At 29.8% G+C, this 26434-nt stretch overlaps 3 protein-coding genes across 3 annotated transcripts in view; all 3 read left to right on the top strand.

Moving 5' to 3' along the window:
- LOC125826958 (acetylornithine deacetylase-like) overlaps positions 1-26434 on the top strand; it is a 291462-nt gene that overhangs the window by 19978 nt on the left and 245050 nt on the right. The gene's annotated exons all lie outside the window — the stretch shown is intronic.
- Positions 736-4724, top strand: LOC125826922 (acetylornithine deacetylase-like). Its single transcript, XM_049506275.1, has 9 exons — positions 736-1086; positions 1177-1421; positions 1504-1612; positions 3527-3665; positions 3734-3791; positions 3887-3904; positions 3986-4262; positions 4369-4402; positions 4533-4724. Exons 1-9 carry the CDS (start codon positions 766-768, stop codon positions 4634-4636), a joined length of 1305 nt encoding a protein of 434 aa, XP_049362232.1. The 5' UTR covers positions 736-765; the 3' UTR covers positions 4637-4724.
- LOC125826947 (abscisic acid receptor PYR1-like) lies at positions 25292-26186 on the top strand. Its single transcript, XM_049506298.1, has one exon. The coding sequence runs from the start codon at positions 25355-25357 to the stop codon at positions 26048-26050; it is 696 nt and encodes a 231-aa protein (XP_049362255.1). The 5' UTR covers positions 25292-25354; the 3' UTR covers positions 26051-26186.

The raw sequence follows: 26434 nt of genomic DNA, 5'->3' as shown, positions 1-26434 counted from the left end.
ATATAATTATCTTCCTAGAATTGGTAAGTAAACAATAGATAATACAAGTAATAATATTATTATATTATTTTTTGAATATATTAAATTTAATACTTTGAAAAGTATTATTAAATATTAAATGCATAGACATAAAAGGGTTAGTTTTTCAAACTGAACAAATATTATTAACAGTGGCGTATGCAGGATTTTTCATAAGCGGTGTCGCATTTTAAAATTAAAAAAAATTATAATATTATATTAAAAAATTAAGAATATTTTTTAGCATTTTTATGTGTGTAGCGAAATATATTTAAATTAAAATAAATTAACCAAGAAAGAAAAAGGTGGTATTGAGGTTTGAACACCCAACTTCAAACAAGAAGTGAAATACCCTGACCAACTGAGCTACGCTCCTACTTGGTTTAAGGAGTGTCACTTTATTCTAGTTGTTCTTTATTTACAGTTTGCTTTTCAGTTATTTATAACTATTTAATAAAAATTTCGACGAAGCCGTGTGACATGAAACACCTTCGCCTAAGGCAAGGCAAATCCGCCCCTGATTATTAAACAACTATATATATTTAGTATAATGGAAAAATATTGATAAGGGTGGCATACTGTAGAACACGTTTTACACGATACATATATTATGTGGACATGGATTTTACAAGAGTATCCAAGCCAAAAGAATCACGTAATATAAAATGAACCAACTCTCATACATATTGGTACCATATCAAACTTAGCTTTGTGAAAAGAAGCACTTTCATTCCCATATTATTAACTATGGCTGATGTAAAGCAGATTTTGGGCGATCTAAACAAGGATTCATTCGTAGCTCTTATGAAGAAAGTGATCGGCGAGTCGAAATATGTACAGAACAATCCACCAGACCTTATCCCGGAGGAAGACAGGATTGTGAACCATGTTCTTGATATCCTTAATCCATATAGCACCAAAAATGGCGGACCACTGGTTATCAATCATATTGCTTATACTCCTAATAGGGGTAACCTTATTGTGGAGTATCCTGGTACTGATCCAAAAAAAGTTGTGTCTTTTGTTGGAATGCATATGGATGTTGTTCCTGCCAATCCTGATCAATGGGTAATTTAAGTAAATTACTTAATTTTGGTATTGCGGTCAGCTTAATTCATGTCTTAACATATATATAATTTTGTGTGTACGTATCATCAGGAATTTGATCCGTTTTCATTGGGCGTTGATGGTGATAAACTTAAAGGACGTGGAACTACGGATTGTTTAGGTCATGTGGCTCTTGTCACTGAGCTTATGAAGAGGTTGGCAGAGACGAAGATAAAATTGAAATCGACAGTGATTGCTATTTTCATAGCGAGTGAAGAGAACGCATCTATCCAAGGGATTGGTGTGGAGGCATTAGATAAGGATGGATGGTTTGATAATTTAAAGGAAGGTCCTCTGTAAGTATATATATATATATGCTATGGTATAAAATTACGTTGCATAGTGAATTTATTTATATACGTGTATGTATGTATATAGATTCTGGATTGACACAGCTGATAAACAACCATGCATTGGTACTGGTGGTGTTATACCATGGAAACTTGAGGTAACTGGAAAGGGTTTCCACAGTGGTCTGCCCAACAAGGTACGTACTCTTTTAAACTTAACACCACACTACATCTTGTTGTTATTGCAGAAGCAAATCTCGAAAGACCAAGACAAACAAGAAATATATTATAAGAGATATAAATACTTAACGTGGTTCGGTCAACTGACCTTCGTCCACAAGAGGTGATGAACAATCCACTTCATAAAAGAGAGTACAAAATATAGAACTCCCACGAATTCTCCCCCCACACAAAATTATTTAGCCAGGGGTGGACATTCGGTTCTTCGGTTCGGTTTTATCAAACTTTGGTTAGGTTCTTCGATTTTTTATTTTAGAAAAGTGTGCACCGTATACTAAATCAAACTAATTCGGTTCGGTTCGGTTCGGTTTTTTCTACCTCAGTTTGGTTTAGTTTGGTGTTTTTAAATCGGTTTTTCGATGTGAATGAAAAATAAAATAGGACAAAATCAAAGTATAAGATACTAAAAATTTAAAAATATGTTTAAAGAATATCTCTCGCCATTAAACATTTACTTTGCACTAAAAGGATATATTTATCTTTGTCAAGAACATTGTGCATCCAACTACTTCTCGAGAAAAACAAGGACGAAGATGGATTCTTTTACATAACATATATTGATAAAAATATGGTTTGGTTCCTCTTGGGAATTAATATTTGAAGTTAACTATTGAATTGTACATTTCTTGCTACTTTGATTTATTCATGAATGATTAAATTGTTAGTTGACTCTTTATTTTTAGTTAATAGAATGCCCATATATATATATATTATTTTTTATAAAAGTTCGGTTCTTCGGTGCACCAAAGTTCTGAGACCCTTATACCGAACCGAAGAACTGAACTTTTAATAAAATAACACCTACACTGAATCGAAAAACCAAAACCGAAGAACCGAATTAGTTCGTTGGTTCGGTTTTTCTATTTTTTGGTATTTATGACTACCCCTACCTAAGACTATATTGTGAATGCTATTAAGTTAGAAGGAATAAACCTCTAGACTTAGTATTTTTTGTTTTGAAAAAGGAAAACCCTAGGGTGAATACCGAATAAAAACATGAATTTGTTTGCTTAAAATTGTAGTATTATAAGCTTATCTATAATGTGGCTCTCCAAGAAAGTAGAAGCCTTTTAATTGGTATCATGTAGGACTTTTTAAGGTTGTGATGTTATCTTAGAGATACATATAGATAAGAGTAACTCAAGTAGGGGTGGGCATAAATACCGGAAAATCGAAAAACTCAACTGAATCGAACTAATTTGGTTTTTCGGTTTTTCATTTTGGTGTTAGTGTTATTTTTTCAAAAGTTTGATTCTTCTATACGGTGTAAGGGTCACAGAACTTAGGTGCACCGAAAAATCAAAATTTTATTTTAAAAATAAATAATATATATATATTTATTTATTTATGGCATTTTCTTAACTGAAAATAAGAAGACAACTAATAATTAAAAGTCATTCATGAACATATCAAAGTAGCAACAAATGTACAATTCAATAGTTAACTTTAAATATTAATTTCCAAGAGGAATCCAAACATATTTTTATCAATGTACATTATGTAAAGGAATCCGTCTCCGTTCTTGTTTTTCTCGAGAAATAGTTGGAGGCACAATATTTTTGACAAAGATAATATAATCTTTTAATTAGCACAATAAGTGTTTCATGGTGAGACACATCATTTCTTAAAATAGTTTTAAATTTTGAAACCGAAAACTGAAGTTTGATAAAACTGAACCGAACGCCCACCACTAAACTCAAGTACTTTAATGCTCAAGCACAACAACCTTTCTCCAACCCTTGTCACAATTTTCCTTGTTTGGTTTCATAATGTGAATGCCAATATTTTCTTTGTTGCTTTTCCTTTATTTTTTAGACTTGAAGATCACATGACATTGTTTAAAATGTTAGACTAAAATTTTCAATGGTTAGGCTATCAATGCTTTGGAACTTGGTATGGAAGCACTGAAAGAAATGCAAACCCGCTTCTATAGAGATTTCCCTCCCCATCCTAAAGAACAAGTCTACAAATTTGAGGCACCATCCACCATGAAACCAACTCAATGGTTTTGTAAGTTGTCAAATTTTGAGCTCTTCTCCAATTGTTTTTATGAAGTAGTAAATTATTTGCTCATGCAGATCCTGGGGGTGGAAACAACCAAATTCCTGGTGAGTGCACTATTTCTGGAGATGTTAGGTAAGTTTAGTTTCTTCTTCAAATTAAAGCCTTTTTGTAATCATTCATCAAATGATAATAGTATCTAATTACAATTATATTTTATTTTTTTGTAGGTTGACTCCATTTTACAAGTATGTATTATTCCTTTATAAACAAGATACAACCAAATCTCTTGAAATTAGTAGACATTCTAACAATGCATCCTTTTTCAGTGTATCAGATGTTATAAAGAAATTACAAGAATATGTTGATGACTTGAATGCAAATATCGAACAACTTGATACTCGAGGCCCTGTTTCAAAATATGTTCTCCCAGATGAAAACATAAGGGGCAGTATGAGTATAAGTTTCGATGAACCTTATTCTGGCGTTGCTTGTGATCTCAATTCTCTGGGGTATAAAGTACTATCCAAAGCTACCCAAGAGGTAGTTGGATATGTAGAACCATATTCTATAACTGGTAGTTTGCCATTGATAAGAGATCTACAGGTTTGTAACTTTTCTTTCAAATTAAATCGTCTTGTTTGCTTTTCTAGAAACTTGAATTTATTGTAATTATAACATGCACTTATTCATTACTCCTATTTGTTTACAGGACAGGGGTTATGATGTTCAAACTACTGGTTACGGTACTATTTTTTCGTTTTTATCATTCTAAAACAATCTTAGTTCAAGCACTGGTCGACCCTCCACGGCCTTACGTGTTATTTTATGCTCATAGAATTAATTGAGATTATTGCTCTATTTTGTGAAATGCAGGCATTATGGATACATACCATGCAGACAATGAATATTGTCTACTGTTTGACATGTCTCAAGGTTACCAGGTCTTTGCAAGCATCATTGCACAGTTGGAAGATTGATATATAAGAGGTTTGTTGTTTACAAATATTACAATTCTATGATTGGTCTATAGAATAACGTTTTTGATGTAATACATGAAAAGTTGAACCCAGCTATTTTTTGAGTGCACATTATTAGAAAATACTAAATTATTTGTTGTATCTTGGGAGTAGGATAACACAAGTATATGACTAACCAATTTTCTTATTTGTTAGCATAATATCGAAACGTTGAGTTCTAAGTCTCTTCATATTCTACTGAATAAATTGATTCGAAGACAATGCTAGATATAAAAAAGATATGATATATATAGAGTGATACTTGCATGCGCTACTGTTACGTCAATCTATATGAATTTACGATAGTTAAGTGGACTAATAAGGTAATAATGTATATGTTTATTGACTATGATTAAGGATTAAAAATATAACACTTCAGAAATTTTAAGACTAGATCATATTGTAACTAATAGATCAAGAGGAGTTTAGAAATTCAAGTCAGCAAATTTTAGAATTTACGGACGCAATCTACAGACTGTAGAAGAAATCACAGACCGCAGATGATACTCGTAGATCAAATTCAAAGATTTGGTTTTCCACTCAAGTTTTATGAGCTCAAATCACGGGTCGTGGATCTGACACAGACCGTGAATTGGCCTCGTGAAATGTTGTGCAGAAAAATTTAGCTATTAATTTTTACTACCGAACATTTTACGGATGAATTCTACAGACTGTAGATGAAACTACGGGTTGTAGGATGGTCTCGTGTATTGAACTTCAGAGACTGTTAATATTGGTGTATTTAACGGACGGCATCTACGGACCATAGATGGAACCACGCACCGTAGATGTTGCGATCAAACTCATCTTAAGCAAAAATTAGGGTTCCTCACCTTCAAGTTCAATTACAAAATTTTCTCAAGTATATTTCTTTTAGGTATGTGAAAATTCATCAATAGGTATCCTTTCACTCATTGAGTTTCAAGAAAACCTTATATCTTCAGATAATTAATTTTATAGAGTAATAGGGTTCTTATGATTATTATGAATTTTGAAGTAACTCATTTCCTCTCTTTACTAATTCATAAGCATATGTTTTACCATGAATTTCAGTATGTTTACTTAAGTACATATTCATGAGCCCTCAGAACAAGTAAATTTTATGCTTTTGGACTTGTATATTTTAAATTGCATGTTTTAGGCAAGATATAGAGGATTTTCATGATTACTTTATTCTTTGTTATTCAGTCCATATGCATAAGATGCTTTGAGATAACGTGTCTATTATTTAGTACTCATCAATTTTCAGTAATCATGAGTTATTCAGTATTATTATATTTTTAGTATAAATTTGATTGGGAGTATTACGTAGTACTGAGTGAAATTTTGGGATACATGCTCATTGTTAGGGTCAACTGAGACCTTTAGTAGCAATTTTTAAATCCCAAAATTACGTATCACCACAGGGCTATGTAGCCCATGTGGGCGTATATTATCAATTTAGTGGTACAATGTCAGATCAGATTAGTTTGTATACCTTGACACGATACGTTGATCCCTTTTTATGGTAATTAAGCATCGAGCTATGTATCTATCTCACATGGTTATTGTCAATTCTAATATCTGGCACAATCCAGTTTTCTCAGATATTGCATGACTATGTATTTAGTTATTTTAGTCCAGTACTTATCAGTTGTACATTATTTTACTTAGTCATTGCATTAGTTCATGCTTATCAGTTCAGTCCTTTAGATTTATCTCGTTAAATTTATTAGACTTGTGATGCATGTCCCGCATATTCAGTACATTTAAATCACTGACCGCAAACTCTCTGTGCTATGTTGTTTTATATAGGTCTGAATGTCCAACATCCATCTCGGTGTTAGTACGATCCCTGGCCAGTTTAGTAGCATTTTGATGAGTCTTCATCTTTCGAGGACAACTTCTATGTTTTGATTTTAGTTGTTTATGTCTTTAGTTTTCAAACATCTAGAGTTAGCTGAGGGCTTGTCCCAACAACTCATCTTAATAAAGGTTTTCAGACATCTAGAGTTAGTTGAGGGCTTGTCCCAGCAACTCATCTTAATAAAGGTTTTCAGACATCTAGAGTTAGCTGAGGGCTTGTCCCAGCAACTCATCTTAATAAAAGTTTTCATACATCTAGAGTTAGCTGAGGGCTTGTCCCAGCAACTCATTTGAATAAGGGCTTTCAGACAGCCAATCACACATTATTATCAACTTTATGTTATCTCCAGATGAACTCGCTTTTTGAGTATATGACCAAGTTTTGAAGTATTGATTTTAACATTCGAGACTAGGAGCATAGTCTTGAAAGTGATAGTTATATATAATTGGGTTAACTATTTGAGAGGTGAAAGGTACTAGAGTTTAGTTTCTTTGATTATAAAGTTATAATCTAAATATTGCTAGAGTTTCGTGAAGTTAATTTTTGGAGGTAAATTATATTACAATAACATTCCGTTCTCTGGGCCACATTTCTAAACTTAGTATTGTTTGAGGGCTCATCCTAAATTCAAAAAATGGGCTTTTGGCAATTTTAACTCCTAGAAAAACATGGTTCAAATTAAAGAAATAATTGAAAATTATTGTAAAATGGATGTCCACACAATATATTTTGTGTCCAAGTAAAATACTTTGTGGCCAAGTAAAGTAACTTTCTGCCCAAGTTTATAACATATATATATATATATATATATATATATATATATATATATATCTTGTAATATGAGACAACAACAAGAAGTAAAAATCATTCAATAATAAAGGAAAGTTACTACTACTAGTACTTTGTCTCTCTTTATCTCTATTCTTCTTAATTTCAATTTATTATCTTCATTTTATAACACGTTATTAACATGAGTCTCTAACCTATCTCAAAATATACATGAGATGAGTAGCGAAATTGGAGAGATCTTTCAGTATGGTAAGTATCGAGTATGTATTTTACCAATCATTTAATTATGAGCAAATTTTATGTCACAATATTACCTTCCCATATCTCTTTTTTGAATCTAACATTTATTTGATAACAAGAGTTCCTAAAAAGTTGTTTGGAACGTATTAGTACTATGCAAAAGATGTTTATGTTTGTATTACTATCGGTGTAGTTGTTATATCTTAGTGTAAATAAATCTTTGTATGATCTGAACTTTGATTTCGGTGAATTTTAATATATATAATTAACTGAAATAAGCTTTTTAGTTAGCAATAGCTATGACTTATTCACTTTCAAATATGTGATTTACTTTCACTCTCTTTAAAGATATATTTCCTCTTTATGCTTTATTTTGGCTCAACTAAACAAAATTAATAATAGTAATAATAACAAAATTATTTTATTATTTGAGCTTTGGTTTTCACTTTAATTAATCTATAAAAGGTAAAGTGAGATTATTATTGACATGTTATGTGCAAATATGAGAATATATATGTATTGTCATTATAAAATATTCATCTACACATGTTTAAAATTTCATTTCTAACATGAAGGCGTCATTTCTCTGATGATTCGAAAATAGTTCAACACCTTAGAAAGATTTCATTTCCTTTGTCACTATGTTTAAAAAAAAAAAGGATTAGCATATTGAGTTTTCTTTCTGTTAGAAATATGCATTTGAATGATTTTTAATCTTGAAAAGTTAGAAGGATTTTGTTATTATGAATTATTATGTCAATTTTTAAGTAATAATCTTTACAATTCCAAATGAGGCTGGATATATCTTGAATCATGAAATAAGATAAAATATATATGATGAGCCAAATAATTATCCTCATAAGTTGAATTTAATTTGATATATCATTTTATTTATTGGAATTATTAGTGCTTACCTCTAGTTGCTTTATCTATGAATTACAATTGAAGAAAGAAATTTTCTTAACTAGCAACAAATGAAGTCAATGTTGAGAATTAATTTGTTGATCTTTCAATAAGTGAATTATTCATAAAAAATTTAAGTTGAAAATAGTATTCAGAGCCACCTATGAGGATCAACTTTGTTTCAATAATAATTTGTATATGATCTTTTGAAGTGTTATTATGACTCAAATTTATTAACAATATTTTAAAGTCTCAAGGATGAACTTTATTTTGGACTATATATGATGCCATTGATTAAGGTAAGACAGTGGATTCAAATTTCACCGCATCAAAGGGGTAAGACATTGATTAAAGTCTCGATGCACCATGATGATAAGATTTTGGGTTCAAGTCCCTTTGTATTTTGATTTAACACACCTTTGTATGGATAAGCCACTGGGTAAAAGTCCCAATGCAATATATTGATATATAATGATGATTGGGCAAATTGATATGCTCTTGCTAAAAATTGTGAAGTTCGTCCCACTGAATATGCTCTGTTCATTTAAATGAATGTGATAGCAATACAAGAAAAGTTTGAAAGATGACAAGATTATTTTATGACTGGACATATGAATATGGATGTGAATGGACAATATAATAATACTCATCATAGTGGAAATTATACTAGAAAGAACATTATGAGTTCTCAAAATGGTCCTTCAAAGAGTGAAGGTAATTTTTGTCATCAAATGATATGAAAGGTCATTAGAAACATGTTTGCTATGAGACCTAATAATTTGATAAATTTATAAATTCTCCATCAAAGAAAAGGATGAAAAAGTGGTGATACACTTAAATTTCAAAATTGATTTCAAGGTATGTCATATGAATATGATAAATTTCAAAGCATGACAATGAACTTCTAATGAAAGTAATAATTATAGTCAATTCCTTGAAGAGAATGTGACTTGTAATAAGTATCATGAAAAGTGGATCATTCTTAAAAGTGAATGTGTCAAGAGATGATGAAAATTATAAATAAGAACATATTCATATATGATTTAATAAATAGAAAAATTACAGAAATCTCACCTTTTAATTTACTTATTACCATTATCCCCTATAGGTTTTACAAATTTTCAAAATTCCTCATTTTCGCACATCAGATTAGTGTATCTCGCGCATCAGATTAATGTATCAACGCTTATATTATTGTATCTCGCGCATCAGATTAGTGTATCACGTATAAAATGTACATCAGATAAGTGTATCATGTATAAAATGTAATGTATCTTACTTAACGATTAATGTATCTTGCGTATCATATTAATGTATCAGCGCTTATATTATTGTATCCGTTTGAGGGATTTCTGTAATTATAAACTTTTAAGGGATATATTGTAATTTTGCCTTAAAAGTATGTGATTTGTGTAATTTGCCCTTAATAAATACCACAACTCACCCCTATGAGAGGTTAGAGAGAAATAAAGAAATTTATTTTGGTATAAATGATCATTGATCAAGTACTTTTAGTACATCACAAATATTACGGTATGTTTTAGTATAAACTACCGAAATGGCAAAAGAAAGAAATAGTTCCTTGCCACAAAAATTTGTCATTGGTTATGTATCTTTGTACATAAAAAATATTTTGCCTGATATTAAACAAAAGGGAGGAGATACTAATGACAAAAGTAAATCAAGAAAAAAGTTTTACTTCATTTTGACCATGACAATAATGATATATGTTTCTCCTTGAAAGAGATGTTTACCACACAAACAATGTTATGAAATATGTGATAGTATCCAATGTTAATTATGAGCTTTGGAGAGCTATTGTGCTACTACCCAAAGAAATAAAATTACTCATGATATTGGAATTGTAATAAGTCTTTAAAGAAACTTTATAAGTTTCAAAGAAATAGTCAAAGAAAAATAATAATATTGAGACTATAAAATGTGAAAAGATTTAAGATCTTCATATTACTATAATCAAAGTGGGTTATAAATATTTACGTGAAAGATTATCCATATTTGCATATTGTTTATGGTAACTAAGTATGGGCATGATGATGAAATCACATACAAAATAAACTAGAAATTTATTGAAATAAATATCAGTTGGCATGATCGATTGACGACCATCCCGGTTCAAATATGTTACGAAAATAAATGAGAATTCATGTGGTTATATATATTGAAGAAATAATAAATTCTTCAAGAATTCTCTTGTGTTGTTTGTTCTAATGATAAAATTCTTATTGTACCAGCTAAGGTTGAGATTGTATCTCCCGAAATTTTGAAATGTATAAAAAGGTGAATATTTGCCCGTTCACCTGCCATGTGGATCATTTACTATTATATGATTTTAATAGATGCATCTATACTATGGTCACATGTGCTTTGTAATCAACCTGCAATTTGATTTTGCAAAGGTTGTTTACTCGAATTGTTAAATCAAGAGCACATTTCGAATTATAAAATTATATTGATGATGCTGGTTTATACCAAAAGATTTAAGCAGAAATTATATGCCTCCAATTATAGTTAAACCATTGGTTATGAGAACAAAACTCTCAAAAGAAATTTGGTATGAGATGTGTTATTTAAAGTATAGCAACACTTGTATGTATCAAGCCAACAAGGTTCCCCTATCAGAATTGGTTTAGGGACAAGAACCAAATAATTCTCATCTAGAAATTTAAATGTGTGATTTATTATTCAATTGCTCCACCACTACACAATGCATAAAGATGAGTTCCTAAATTAAGCAACTGGAAAATAAGTTTATGCATAATGACATATCATTGATATGATCCTCGTTGAAAATATAACTTAAGTCAATTGTCAGACATATTTACTGACCATATGTTATAATCCAGTTATAAATGCTCAAATGAAAGGTCCTTGAAGGACATAATTTATGGCACGTCGGAAGCGTGATAGATAAATCGATTAAACAAAAATTAAACTTCTTGACAAAGAAGACGAGCAAATGATTAAGATGGTCATAATATGAGGCAGATGCTTTAGAAAAAGCACCATATAACACTTCATAAAACCTTGGCAAAGGTTCAGGTACCTGAAAATGATGAAAAATAAAGAGAGCTCGGTAAGTTATGTCATATTAGAATCGATATCAAATAAACCTTCGACGATATATTTAATATAATTTAACGCTCAAAATCATAAATGGTGACAAGGATCTTGATATTAAATCTGTTGAAAATTGACAGATAAATGGTTGGCCAACGAAAATACAATTCAAGTATATTATATTTCACTTGAAAGTGATGTTTTGGACTTATTGTCCATATACCAAAATAAAATGTCACTGGGGTACAAATGAATTATTGTGCGATAAGTAAAATCGTAAAATATAAAGTACGGCTTGTGCATTGGAAAATAAAGATTCTTCACAAAAGTCCTGACATTATTGTATGGATATATATTCTCCTAAGGTGGATGCAATGAGGTTTCTATCAATCTGACAATATATGAAAAACTTGAATACGCATGATGAATGATTATCATATCTAGCTAGAATATAGATATTATATGAAAAACCCTGAAGGATTTAAAAGGTTGTAAAGCGATTCCATTGAATAGTACTCCAATGGTCGTAAGATCGCATAACATAATGATCAATTTCGATCTCATTAAAATGGTTAGAAAATACCATGTCATAGTGCAATTGGTGCACTTATGTATCCTGCTATTATTATTCATGGTAAATAATTTTATTAATATGCATGCAAAATATAACATCACTCTTATCAGTGGAGATATTAGAGTGAATAAAATATCGATATAATTAAATTATTAGATCAATTGTGTCAAGATTTATTGACCATGAAAATGCAGGAGATTATGAAGTTTGACCTGAAGAAAGTTATTTATTTTCATGTTGGAATACTGTCATATCAAATCATTCCACAAGACAGTCAATTTGATTGTTATACAAGTGAAAGTATCTTTCAGTGCTTGGTTGTTGCTACTAAAAATTCAAATGAGCAATTTGTCTAAACCGACAAGATCACAAATTGAGTAATTGTCAAAATATATTTCGATGAAATCTATAAGCATATCCAAAAAATATGTGGTATTCCTTTGAAAAGAAATATTCCAACAACATTATATGAAGACAATACTGCATGTGCTCAACTAAGAGGAGGACACATCAAAGGAGACTAACCAAAATATATTTCATCGAAGTTCTTTTTCTTACTCATGATCTTCAAAACAAGGATGAAACAAATGTTCAACAATTCGTATTCACCAAGACACTGCCAACTTCAACTTTTGAGAAGCTGAGTCACAAGATCAGAATATGTCATCTTCAAGATATTAGGTAATGCTTTCATCAGGGGGAGTAAATACGCGCTGCACTCTTTTTCCCTTAACCAGGTTTTATCTCACTGGGTTTTCCTGGTAAAGGTTTTTAATGAGGCAGCAAACAATGCGTATTACTGAACTTTTTCTTTCACTAAATTTATTTTTACATGGACATCCAAGGGAAAGTGTTGTAAAATGGATGTCCACACAATATAGTTTGTGTCCAAGTAAAATACTTTGTGGCCAAGTAAAGTAACTTTGTGCCCAAGTTTATAACTTATATATATATATATATCCCCTCTTGTAATATGAGACAACAACAAGAAGTAAAAGTCATTCAATAATAAAGGAAAGTTACTACTACTATTACTTTGTCTCTCTATCTCTACTCTTCTTAATTTCAAATTATTATCTTCATTTTATAACAAAAATCACATTGTTTGGCAATTTCTTGACATTTATTCTGTCTTCAAAATATTTTTGCATAATGTGTTCTTTGTTTTCTGCCACAAGGCCTAGCTTGAGTGGCAAAAGGTGGAGGATTTGTGGCTTAGGTCGCAGATTCAAGCCCCACACCATGCAAAGCGAAGCTCGGTATTTAAGTGGAAAAGGGTAGAGGAGCGGGCCCATTATCCACCGAATTTAGAAGGTTGTGATTGATCCAAAGGGCGAATCACAGACAGATTTCTCGATTATAAAAAAAAATGTGTTCTTTGTTTTCTGAGGAAAAAAACAAAATCTTCATTTCCGATGCATTTCAAATGGGAAATATAATTTGAACTCCCGAATTGTAAATCGTAGTATGGTTCCATTAACATGAATCCAAAACTCATTTTCATTATCCTAATCTATTTCTTGTATAGGTGAATTTGTCACATATAATTCTCCAATTCCTGCGTAGTGGGCATTCGATTGGTTCGGTTCAGTTCATTTTTTTGTATCACTAAAACTTGATACAATATACAAATGATATATGTGTTAGGTTTACAAAACATATATTGTGCAGAGAACTATAAAAATAGAGATACATATATCATATATGAAACTTTTAGTTTGGTACTTGTAATAGTGTTATTAATTGTCTCAGTGATACATATCTAATAAGAATTGATACATTTTACAAATATCATATTTTGGTAATTTACAAAACTTTAAAGTGATAAAACAGTTAACCTCTTCTTCGAAATTCTTTGTTTGGAAGAATTGCCTTGAGCCACTCCTTTGTCTTTGATATCATGGGTGGAAGGAAGTATCTCCTTTGCCCTTTTTCGATAAACGTATCTTTGAGATACATGTATCTATTGTATCGACTTCAGTTTTTTTATTTATAAAGTAGTTTTTCATTCAATTCTCAAATTTTAACAGGGTCATTACAAAACTTGAACCTCAGAATGACTAACCAAATAGGGTTTCAATTCCCATTTTTGGGGTCTACTTTAATTTTGCCTTAAACTATACTCCCTCCATGCCATATTAATTAAATTTTTGAGGTGTTTCACACCATTTAAGAAAAGTAGATTAAGACATAAATTGAACATAGATTTTCATTTTTATCCTTATTAATTATTGTCAAATTTATTGAAGTCATCACATTGAAAATCCAAATGAAAGGTAAAATTGAAAGAACACTCTAAAAGTAGTCTTGAAAACTGAACAATTAAGTTAATTTGAAAAATGGAAAATGCCTCAAAAAATCAATTAATAGAGAATGAAGGGAGTATTAGTTTATCTAAAAACAAATATAGAACTTCAATTTAAAACTGTCATCCTAGAATATTCTGTTAATATTAATTAATCTCCGTGGATCAATTTTACTTAATTAAGTCCATATTATATATTTTTACTTTGTCATACATGACGCACCTTCTAAAATAAAAAAATATAAGAAACTAATGTTGATGTTTATTGGCAATAATGTTCTAGCAACTACATACTATATTCAATATTATACGTCACTATTTCGTGCAATATTATAATTATTTGGCAACAACGACAAAATGGATTGCGTTTGAGCTGGAGCTAGATTCAATAAAATTCAATAGCTTTAATATTGACGTTGTGTTTATATTTGAAAATATTTAATATATATGACGAATTTAGTTTATTTCTTTTTCTAAAATTTAGAATCAATAAGCTTAAAGGTTTAACTCGTTGATGATTGCTTTATGCTGAAGAAATCTCATGTGTTACTGACTTTAAGTTATGATAAAATAAAAGGATATCGAGAATAGTAAAAAATAGAATTCACACTATTTTTCTGTTATGTCAAACATTTTAAATAAAGCTTTTTAGTTGAGGAAAATGAATAATTAATTTTTCATCTTTGTTTGGAAATACTTTACCTCTTAATTTGAGATTTTCATAGGCAAATAAATTTAATTACGTCTCAATACAAATCGAACACTTAAGAACTGTCCAAGTTTTAACTTCATTGACCGCATATAGGGGTGTATATGACCGGGTTGGTTCGGATTTTTCAAATATCAAACCAAATCATTTGTGTAAAAATTTTAAATTTATACACCAAATCAAACAAATAAAATTCGGATTTTTTCGGGTTTTTCAACCTCGGGTTGGTTGGGTTTTTCAAATACCAAACCAAACCATTGTGTCGAATTTTTAAATTTATAAACCAAACCATTGTGTCGAATTTTTAAATTTATAAACCAAACCAAACTAATAAACCTCAGATTTTTTCAAATTTTTGGATTTTTTCGGTAAAGTTTGCATACAAACATATAATTAACTTGTGCTCCAAATATTTCTTTAGTCCAACCAAAATACAATTATCTAAGGTGTTTGCTTAAGAAAATAACACAAAATATGAGATGAGTGATGACATTAAAATATTCAATAAAAAATAATAATGAAATCATCATATAAAATAAATATGGGCCAATAAATATTGCAAAGTCATAATGAAAATGATCATAATTTAAAAGTACCAAATCATGCTAAAATAAGTATTAGTTACATTACTAAATATTTAAGGAAAATTAAAATTAGATTATGTAAGCCAATGTAAAACTAAAGAACAAATATTCAATATTATTGTCATTCTTAGTGTTGAATTGATTTTCTTTTTGCATTAGTATTAATTTGATTTTGACTTAAGTTTTATTATAATTATCAATATCTATGAACTATAATCTTTATTGGACCATTTCGAATTCTAAGTTTTAAACTTGAAATAATATATTAAAAGATAAAAACTATGAAATAGTATAAGAAATATTTTAAAATTATATCAATATAAATATTTTTATGTATAAAATAAAATTTTAAAATTACATATCTAATGTCGGGTTTGTTTGGTCTCGGGTTGGATTTTTTTAGTTAAAACAAAACCAACCCAAATATAATCGGGTTTTTTTTTCCAATACCAAACCAAGTCAAACCAAACCACTAGTCGAGTTTTTTGTTCGATTTGACTCAATTTACTATTTAATTCAGTTTTCGATTTGATTTTGTACACTCCCAACCGCATACCAATAAATTAATCCTAATTTTCAGCAGCAAATCTAGCCTGTATTAATTCATTATATATTATCAACCAAGGGAATAGAATAGTAAACAAACGAAAAAAGAAGAAAATATCTTGACTAATTAAGATGATTAACTATACAGGCCGGCTAAAACCATCTAATAATGCATCTTGAAGTTGAATACATCATATGCTAAAATGATAAAATTAGGCCCTAAACACTATCTTTTATGTTCATTTTAGTTAGAGAAAATGGTCAAATGCCCCCTCAACGTATATTCAGATTTTCAACTACACACTTAAACTTCACAGGAGTTCTATCATCCCCTGTACTATTTAAAACTGAAATAATTACCTCTTTGAATGCTTAGCTGGCATAGTGAGTGTATTTCACTCTCTTTGGGAGATTGGGCATCAAAATATATTATTAAAACTTTATTTTTAATATCTCTTTTCAATAAATATATGCATTTTTAATTATTTATTTTCTTTCTTCTCCATCAATATAAACAAATCTTTCACCACCTCTAAGTCTTGATGTTGGGTGTGTTTGGTATGAAGGATGTTTTCCAATTTTCTCATGTTTGGTTGGGTTAAATGTTTTGGAAAATGTTTTTCAAATCAACTCATTTTCCTCAAATTTAAGGAAAATGACTTCTCTTCAAAACTTAAGGAAAACATTTTTCAAAACTCTCTTCCAACTTCTAATTAAAAAAAAATTGTTGAAAAAATCAATTTATTTGATCCCTACCCTCAAACCAGCCCCCCCCCCCCCCCAACCAACCCCCCAAAAAAAATAATTAAAGTTTGTTCTTAAATTCAATATTTTTACCCCACCCTCACCACTACCACCACCCCTCCCAAAAAAATATTAAATGTTGTTTTTAAAAGATATTTCTAATTTCAATTTATTTTTTTACACCCCCCACCTCCTACCCTCGCCCCCCAGCCCCCCACCCCCTTCAAAAAGAAAAAAATTAAGTTTGTTTTTAAAAAAATATTATTTCATTTTTTCATCCTTACCCTTGACCCCCTACCCAGAGCCCCCCCACTCCCCAAAAAAATATTTAAGTTTGTTTTTAAAAAATATTTTCGACTTCAAAATTTCATTTTTTCATCCCTACCCTCGACCCCCCCCCCTCCCTACCAGCCCCCCACCCCCCAAAAAAAAATTTAAGTTTGTTTTTAAAAAATATTTTCAACTTCAAAATTTCATTTTTTCCACCTCTACCCTCGACCCCCTCCCCCCACGCCCCCCCAGCCCCCCAAAAAAATTTAAGTTTATTTTAAAAAAATATTTTCGACTTCAAAATTTTATTTTTTCACCCCTACCCTCGACCCCCCACCCACCAAAAAAAAAAAATTAAGTTTGTTTTTTAAAAAATATTTTTAACTTTAAAATTTCAATTTTTCACCCCTACCCTCGAACCCCCACCCACCCCAAAAAAAAAAATTTAAGTTTGTTTTTAAAAAATATTTTTAACTTCAAAATTTCAATTTTTCTCCCCTACCCTCCACCCCCCACCCCCCACCCCCCAAAAAAAATTAAGTTTGTTTTTAAAAAATATTTTCAATTTCAACAATTATTTTCTACTCTAGTAAAAATAAAAGAAATTTTTCAAAAACATTTTTCATTCATAAATCAAACACTAAAAATCTTTTTCGGAAAATATTTTCTACTCACCAACCAAACATGAGAAAATAAGTCAAAAATCAACTTGTTTTCCAAGAAAACATTTTCTAGGAAAACATTTTCCATGGAAAACATTTTCCTTCATACCAAACACACTCGTTGCCACCATCTTCACTATTGTTGATTCCAAACAAATTTTCAAACTCGTATAAAACTCTTGCAAAACCAACCAACCTAAATCAATTGAGATAAATTTACATATATTTATATCACCCCAAGATACTTTGGATTTGATTTGAGAAAAATTAATATGGGTTTACTTTAAATCCGATTGAACCCACCGAAAAAAAATATTTTTTTTACTAATATATCTTTTAATTATCAATCTCAAATCTCAATCAATCAACTATATCTCAAAAATTGTCGTTATTAATCTTGTTAATCCATCAACTACCGTAGAATCGGTCTCTTCCTCTTTGAAATTGTCGTCGCCATAGATGATGATGTGGAAGACATCGTAGGCTCCTCCTTCTTATCTTCCTTGAGAGGACTGCTTATCTTCGGTGACCACCATTAATGACAATACTCCGTCATATTCGTCTTCTCTCCCCTCCCCCCCCCCTCCCTCTCTCCCCCTTCACTTTTTTTTTAATTTGATTTTTAAGTTTCGAATGAGCAAAACCCGAATATCTCTGAATGAGCTCTGAAATCATTATTCACCTTTCTTCCTTAAAGCCCCATTTCATGGACTTATGGTGTTCTAGTGATGGTGAAAATACTTTGGGTGTTTGAAGGGATGGGTAAGAATATAGAAGAAAAGGGTAAAGAAATATAAAAATTGAAAAAATAATAATTTGATGATGTGTCAAACGCGTGAAACTCACATGCCACCATAGATCTGGTTATGACTTTTTAAGGGTATAATTATTTCATTTTTAAATTATTCAGGGAGGTGATAGAACTTTCGAAAAATTTAAGTGTGTAGTTGGAAATCTCATTATATGTTGAGATTTCTTCTGTGCTTTTACTTGTCCACAGTAAAAAATAAATTTTCATTTTTTATTTTTCACTTTAGCATATGATGAGAAAGACCAAAAAAATTCATGTTTTATCCATGTCATTAACTATTGATTTCTCAAACCGATCATTTTTCAATTTTTTTTTTTTTTGAATAGTCATAAATATTATAGTGAGATATCTACTTCATTTCTTATTTTCTTTTTAGGGAAATGCAAGTGGACAAGTAACGAACAAAGGTTGATTTTGATAAAACACCATTATTATGGGAGTAATAATAATTAATCCAAAATAGTTGTCATTTTTTTAGAAATCAAAATATACTCTAATTAATTATTATTTTTCACTTTTATTCTTGATGAATAGGAAAACAAATTAATGTAGTAAAAAAAGAGAATAGTGTTAAATTATAATTGAAAAATAATAAGAATAATTTGATTAAATTACCTTTTTAATTAATATTTTTTAAAAACGTGAAAAATAAAATATGAGTAAAATGAATCAAGGGAGTTATATCAAAGGTTTATACATTTTTCATTTTGCATCCATATCCAATATTCCTTCACCACTTTTTTACATAGTCAAAGAAAAAGTAATGGACAAGAACCAATTCGAAGCCAAAGAAAGAAAAAATATTAATATATAAATACAGAAAAAGAACAAACAAAACATTAGACAATTACACTTTTAATGGATGAAGATGTTGTATTCTGTTCTCCACACTTTCTTAAAATTTAAGGCCAAAGCTAATTTATTTACATTTATCAATCACGATGGGCAAACGATTCCAAATGCCTGTTTTTTTAATTTGCTTATTATAAATTAATTAATTAGCTTTTGGATGAAGGGAAAAGTATAATACTTTTATGCTGGTTTTTATTTATTTATTTATTTGGAATTTATTGTGCAATTTTTGTACTGGATAATTAAGCTAAAGGTGGTTTGCCTAGCTGGAGCATCCGAGGAGTGACGTGGACGCCAACTCTTCTCTTTAATTCTACGAAGAGACGAAAATATTTATTTCTCTATTGACAGCCTTAAAAATACTCATTTACTTGACTAACTGAACTTAAATATACACTCATTTTGCAACATGAGTTAAATCCACCCCTAAATTCTCGTCAAGTTTAAGAATGTTTTCAACACTTCTCTCGACTTTTTATTAAGACTCCATGCTCCTACAAAAGTTTGAGACTACGTACTTGCTATGTCATATGGTAGATCGGGGTGTATCTAAGTATAGTTAGTCAAATAAAAAACTGTTTTTAAGATTGTCAATAATTCGAGGACGAAACTATTAATTTGCACCAAGTTCAACGTGTTTTTCAAAACTTCTCTCAATGGTTAATGAATATCACTCACGGTGCACCACAAAAAATATAGTATAAATTAGTGACAGATTAATTTTGTATGTAGTTAAACCATAAGATTCATTGCTAATCTTACTTAACCACAGATTATCAAATTTTCTATTAACCATGAGGAATTTAACGATGAAGTTCACAGTTGATTTTAGTTCTTGCCTCGGGGATAATCATAAAGAACTAAGTATATAGATTATTATTTTTTTAAAAAAAAAAACTAATTAAATCTAAGCCAACTAGATTATGTCAAGGGCTTGGCGAGGATTATCTCTTTTTATTTATTATATTTAAAAGAAAGTAGCATAGTGAATGAGTTAGGTACTCTACAAATAGGTGATTATATATAAAAGAGAATATAAAAATTCCCTTTTCAGAGGCCGTAGCCGGCTTCAAGGTTAAAATTTTATTAGTTCAAATTTTGAGAATTTAATATTGAACTTATTAAATTATAAAATTATAAAAATTTGTATTTACTATTATTGAAACGTAATATATTTTTATATATAAATTTACACTTTATATCAAAAATTGTAAATTCAATTGAACTCACACCAACAATGAATGATACATCGCCTCTGAATAAAAGGCGAACATATTAACAACACCGATTGACATAGTTTGATTGGTGAATGTCTACCTTACTTTAAGCATTTATATGTATTGAATTATAAGCTTCGTGATTTTAAAGTTATTTTATGAAGTATGGGCGGAATGTTTGGTAGTAGGTTTCAAGGTGTGTTATGCAAGTATTAAATTTTGTATAAGTAATATCATATTTATTTGCTAGTTTGGAGGTAGTTATCATGAAGATATAAGATTAATATGATGCTTAGTTTATAATTTAGAAACTTACATAATTAACGTATGTTTTCTCTTATTATATAAGTGGGAGTTGAGGCTATCCATTAACTTGACATGTGGAATTACTAGATTTTTCTCTTATTATTTTCTATTCTACTATATAATAAAAGGGAGTTTATGATGGGACATTCTATTATTTACAAATGACTTAAAAATTATCTTAATAAATCATTTACAAATGACTTAAAAATTATCTTAATAAATCATTTACAAATTACTTAAAATATTTAAAAGATATATAATAAAATAGGTTGCCTCTCATTCTCTTATTATATAAGTGGGAGTTGAGGCTACCCATTAACTTGACATGTGGAATTACTAGATTTTTCTCTTATTATTTTCTATTCTACTATATAATAAAAGGAAGTTTATGATGGGACATTTTACTATTTACAAATGACTTAAAAATTAGAGGAAATACATAATTACCCCATGGAACTTATACCTTTTTTTTAAGTAGACACCTTAACTTTACGGGGGTCCTATTACCCTACGAAACCATCCAAAAGCACAACAAATACATCATTTTTTCACCATCAGTGCTCTCAATCCAAGAGCGTGTGCCACACCTCCACCCCATTTAACAAAGGCCGGATTTTATCCTAACCCATTCATTTTTTAACCCATAATCCAAACCCTAAGAAATTTCCAACCCATTTCACTTTCACCTACTCTCGTCTCTCTCTCTTTGACCGATCAAAACCCTAAGAAACTTCATGAGGCGAAGCTAGTTGGTAACATTGTAGGTTGAAATTTGTTGAATAGTGGTGTCGGAACGAAGAAGTGAAGGCTCATAGGTTAGTTATTTGAAAAATCTTTGAGAAAAAGTTTATTTTACATTGTAAGTGAATTTTGTAGTGATTAGTCGTTAGTTTATTTTACATTGTTTGATGCGTATTTCGTTAGTCTTTCATTTGACATCTCTCCCTCAAAACCTAATCACAGGAAATTGATTTCACAGATTTTAAACAAAAAAAAAGTAATTAAAGTGAGAAATTGCAGATCTCCAATGGCTAACAATGGAGAATTTGAGAAGGTGGTCTATTTAATGAAGAAGCTAATTCAAATTGGGAATGCCACATGTCATTTTAACATTGGTTGGATGTTGTTTTTTTATTCCTTGACGCACCCAACCTGCGTGACAACACTGATGGGTTTGAAATGGGTCAAAATGATGTATTTACTGTGCTTTTGAATGGTTTCGTGGGGTAATAGGACCCCCGCAAACTTAAGGTGTCTACTTAAAAAAAGGGTACAAGTTCCATGGGGTAATTATATATTTCCTCTAAACATTATCTTAATAAATCATTTACAAATTATTTAAAATATTTAAAAGATATATAATAAAATAGGTTGACTCTCAGAATTCTATCAGGGTCACATATATCGGGACAGAAAAAAATAATATATATCATTTTAAAATTACCAAAAAATATTATAAATAATAATAAATAACAACTTAAAATATCTTAAAGACATTTTAAAAGGGTTAATTTTGTAATTTTATCCATATCACATAAATTAGGACAAAGTGACCGGTAATGTACGTTATTTGAAAGTTACATAAAAATATTATAAATCACAATAATTAATAACTTAAAACATTTTTAAAAAAAAATGAAAATTTGGATGACTCTCCAAATTTCATTTGTGTCACATAAATTCAGACAACAAAAATAACATATATTGGGTCCATTTTAATTTATTTGTCATAAATCATGATAATTGACAACATAAAATATGTTTTGAAAAAGATACAAAAAATTTCATTGATTCTTGAAGTTAATCTATCGTAAAAATATTATAAATCATGATAATTGACAACATAAAATATTTTAAAAATAAATACATATAAAAAAATTCGATTGATTCTTCAAATTAATTTATCGTTAAAAATTATGTATAAAATACAATAAATCGTGATAATTGACAACTTAAAATATTTATTAAAAAACACAAAAAAATAAATTGACTGATCTATTTAGAAATGACTTAAAAAGATAAATCATTTACAAATGACTTCAAATATTTAAAAGATATATAATAAAATAGGTTGACTCTCATAATTTTATCAGGGTCACATATATTGGGACAGAAAAAATAACATATATCATTTTAAAATTACCAAAAAAGTATTATAAATAATAATAATAATTAACAACTTAAAATATCTGAAAGACACTTTAAAAGGGTTAATTTTGTAATTTTATCCATATCACATAAATTAGGACAAAGTTACCAGTAATGTAGGTAAATTTAAATAACTCACTATATTTTATCTGTGTCACATACATCATAAAAGGGAGTTTATGCCCAAGTATAATATATAATATTCAAGATTGGGACTTTTCCCAATCTTCAATATTATATATTATACTTGGGCATAAACTTCCTTTTAAAAGTCCCAATCTTGAACATAAACTCCCTTTTAAAATAATATGTATATATATATATATATATATATATATATGTGTGTGTGTGTGTGTGTGTGTGTGTGTGTTTGTGTGTGTGTGTCACAAATGGAAAAGTCCCAATAAGGAAGCAACATATATCATTTACAAATGACTTAAAAAGCATTAAAAATTACAATAATTACCAATTTAAAATATTTAAAAGCTATATAATAAAATAGGTTGACTCTCAGAATTCTATCAGGGTCACATATATTGGGACAGAAAAAATAACACATATCATTTTAAAATTACCAAAAAAGTATTATAAATAATAATAATTAAACTTAAAATATCTTAAAGACATTTTAAAAAGGTTAATTTTGTATTTTTATCCATATCACATAAATTAGGACAAAGTGACCAGTAATGTACGTTATTTGAAAGTTACATAAAAATATTATAAATCACAATAATTAATAACTTAAAACATTTTTTTTAAAAATGAAAATTTGGAAGACTCTCCAAATTTCTTTGTGTCACATAAATTGAGACAACAAAAATAACATATATTGGGTCCATTTTAATTTATTTGTCTTATTTTTTGTTAGTTTTTTTTATATTTAAAAATTGCGTAAAAATACTATAAATCATGATAATTGACAACATAAAATATGTTTTGAAAAAAAATACAAAAAATTCCACTGATTCTTGAAGTGAATCTATCGTAAAAATACTATAAATCATGATAATTGACAACATAAAATATTTTCAAAATGTTGTATGTGGGTAGTCTTATTATGCCTTAAATAGCGTCAAAGAAAGTACAAGTTTGTGATAAAAAAAACTTATTCTTTTATCCACGCAAACAATCGCTTCAAAAATTTGATTATTAACTCCAAAACATACCATTTATATTATTGAGCCAGTGTATAGCACAGGCAACATTATCTAGCATAATATAAGAGAATCTATTTAAGAGAATCTATTTCTTATTTTATGCATGATAAATGATAAAATAACTAATACATAAATAACTAAATTTTGAATTTAATAATTACATAAATAATATTAATTTTTTTGGTAATTAATTCATTCAGTATATTTCTATTATTTAACTTTATTTAGTTACCAAACGGCCAGACAATAATGGTAGAGAAAGTGCATTTTTATATCCTAAAGTCAAAAGGAGTTCGTCATGGAGAAACTTTGTGAGTACTAATTTGAAGCCAATTTTTTTTTAAAAGAAAACAACAGAAATAAGCAAATACTTATAATAAAAAAGTAAACTAAGATAATGAATGCGATTGACTTATGAAAAAATTAAATTGAACAGAAAAAATAGAGAATGAATTATGGGCTTGACTTTGGAGATGGCCGAGCTGGCAATCAATTTGTTTCAGACAAAATGGCAGGAACCCACATGGCTTTTCATTATTTTTTCTAATTCTTTATGTGACAAATTTTCCTGCACCCCACAATTAGTATTTATAATAATTAAAATAAAAATAGTACAACACTGACTTGAGGCTAGCACATTAAAGACTAGACTAGATATTCCCTACACAATGTGAGCACCATTAGTAGAACTAGAGATTAATAATATAAAGTTGAACATGTAAATAATCGATTCAAGCTTAAATCATATAAAAGAGTGTGTTTATTTGTTTGATTTTATCTAAATTTATTTATATTATTTTAAATATTTTTTAAAACTTGATTTTCCTATTTTACCCCTTTTTTTTTCATTATCTCACCCATATATATAAACAAATAAAATCTCTCGCTTTCTCCATCTCCATTTCTTCAATCTCCTTCCTCTCTCTATTTCTTCAATGGATAATAAACCGGAAACGTCATTAGACAACGCAGTTCATCAACGATCTGAACCGGGTTCCCAAACCGGTTCATCTCCATCAACAATTACGACTCACCACTTATCGGTTCCACCCGGTTTAACTCCGGAAGAATTCCAAGAGCTAAGTTCATCCATCGCTGAGTTCCACTCATACCGAATCAACTCGGGCCAATGCTCTTCCCTAGTCGCGCAGCGAATCCACGCGCCGGCCGATACCGTCTGGACCGTCGTTCGCCGGTTCGACAAGCCACAAACGTACAAGCACTTCATCAAAAGCTGTTCGGTAGGTGAAGACTTCCGTATGGCCGTCGGATCCACCCGTGACGTCACCGTCATCTCCGGTTTACCGGCCGCTACCAGTACCGAACGGTTAGATATATTAGACGATGACCGTCACGTCACCGGATTTAGTATCATTGGCGGAGAACACCGGTTGAGGAATTACCGGTCAGTTACGACGGTGCATGGATTGGAACGCGATGGAGAGATCTGGACGGTTGTTTTGGAATCGTACGTTGTAGATGTACCGGAAGGGAATACGGAGGAAGATACACGCCTTTTCGCTGATACAGTTGTGAAATTGAACCTTCAGAAATTGGCTTCTGTTACTGAAACTTTGGCTCGTGAGGCCGGTAATGGTGGTGGTGATAGTAGTGATGTAAGTCACAGGTGAATTATGTGATTTATCCAAACTATAAAAAAAAAAGTGTTCTTTTTTTTTCGTTTTTTTTTTTTTTCGTTCTTTCTATTGGCTTTTGCCTTTTGGGGTTTATGTGTTTGACAATGGATTAATTAATAGAAAGAAAGATTTCAATTAAAGGTAATTAAATTTTCACCGTAATTTACTTATATTTATCTTATTTTTTATTACCTTGCTTTGTAGGATTACATGAATTATAAATTTGTTTATTCTATGGCATATTTGTTAAGTTTGTGCTTTTGATTAGATCATTTCTCCAGTTATTTTTTTCCCACATATAGTAGCTATTTGTCCATTTCCATTCACCAATTATTTGCTCCTAACGTGTGTTTGAAGTAACTTTCTTTGCTTCTTTTT

Source organism: Solanum verrucosum, unplaced genomic scaffold (genome assembly GCF_900185275.1).
Source record: "Solanum verrucosum unplaced genomic scaffold, falcon-dt-bn FXZP01000060.1, whole genome shotgun sequence".
In the NCBI taxonomy this organism is placed as follows: domain Eukaryota; kingdom Viridiplantae; phylum Streptophyta; class Magnoliopsida; order Solanales; family Solanaceae; genus Solanum; species Solanum verrucosum.
The sequence above is the reverse complement of the archived record's forward strand: the minus strand, read 5'-3'. Positions and strand labels throughout refer to the sequence as shown.

What these genes read in the sequence shown, in the direction of transcription:
- LOC125826922 (XM_049506275.1), top strand. Translation starts at nt 766, where the DNA reads ATGGCTGATGTAAAGCAGATTTTGGGCGATCTAAACAAGGATTCATTC. An exon ending in CTGCCAATCCTGATCAATGG is followed by an intron (nt 1,087 to 1,176) that starts GTAATTTAAGTA and finishes ACGTATCATCAG; the next exon opens with GAATTTGATCCGTTTTCATT. An exon ending in ACAGTGGTCTGCCCAACAAG is followed by an intron (nt 1,613 to 3,526) that starts GTACGTACTCTT and finishes TTCAATGGTTAG; the next exon opens with GCTATCAATGCTTTGGAACT.
- LOC125826947 (XM_049506298.1), top strand. Translation starts at nt 25,355, where the DNA reads ATGGATAATAAACCGGAAACGTCATTAGACAACGCAGTTCATCAACGA.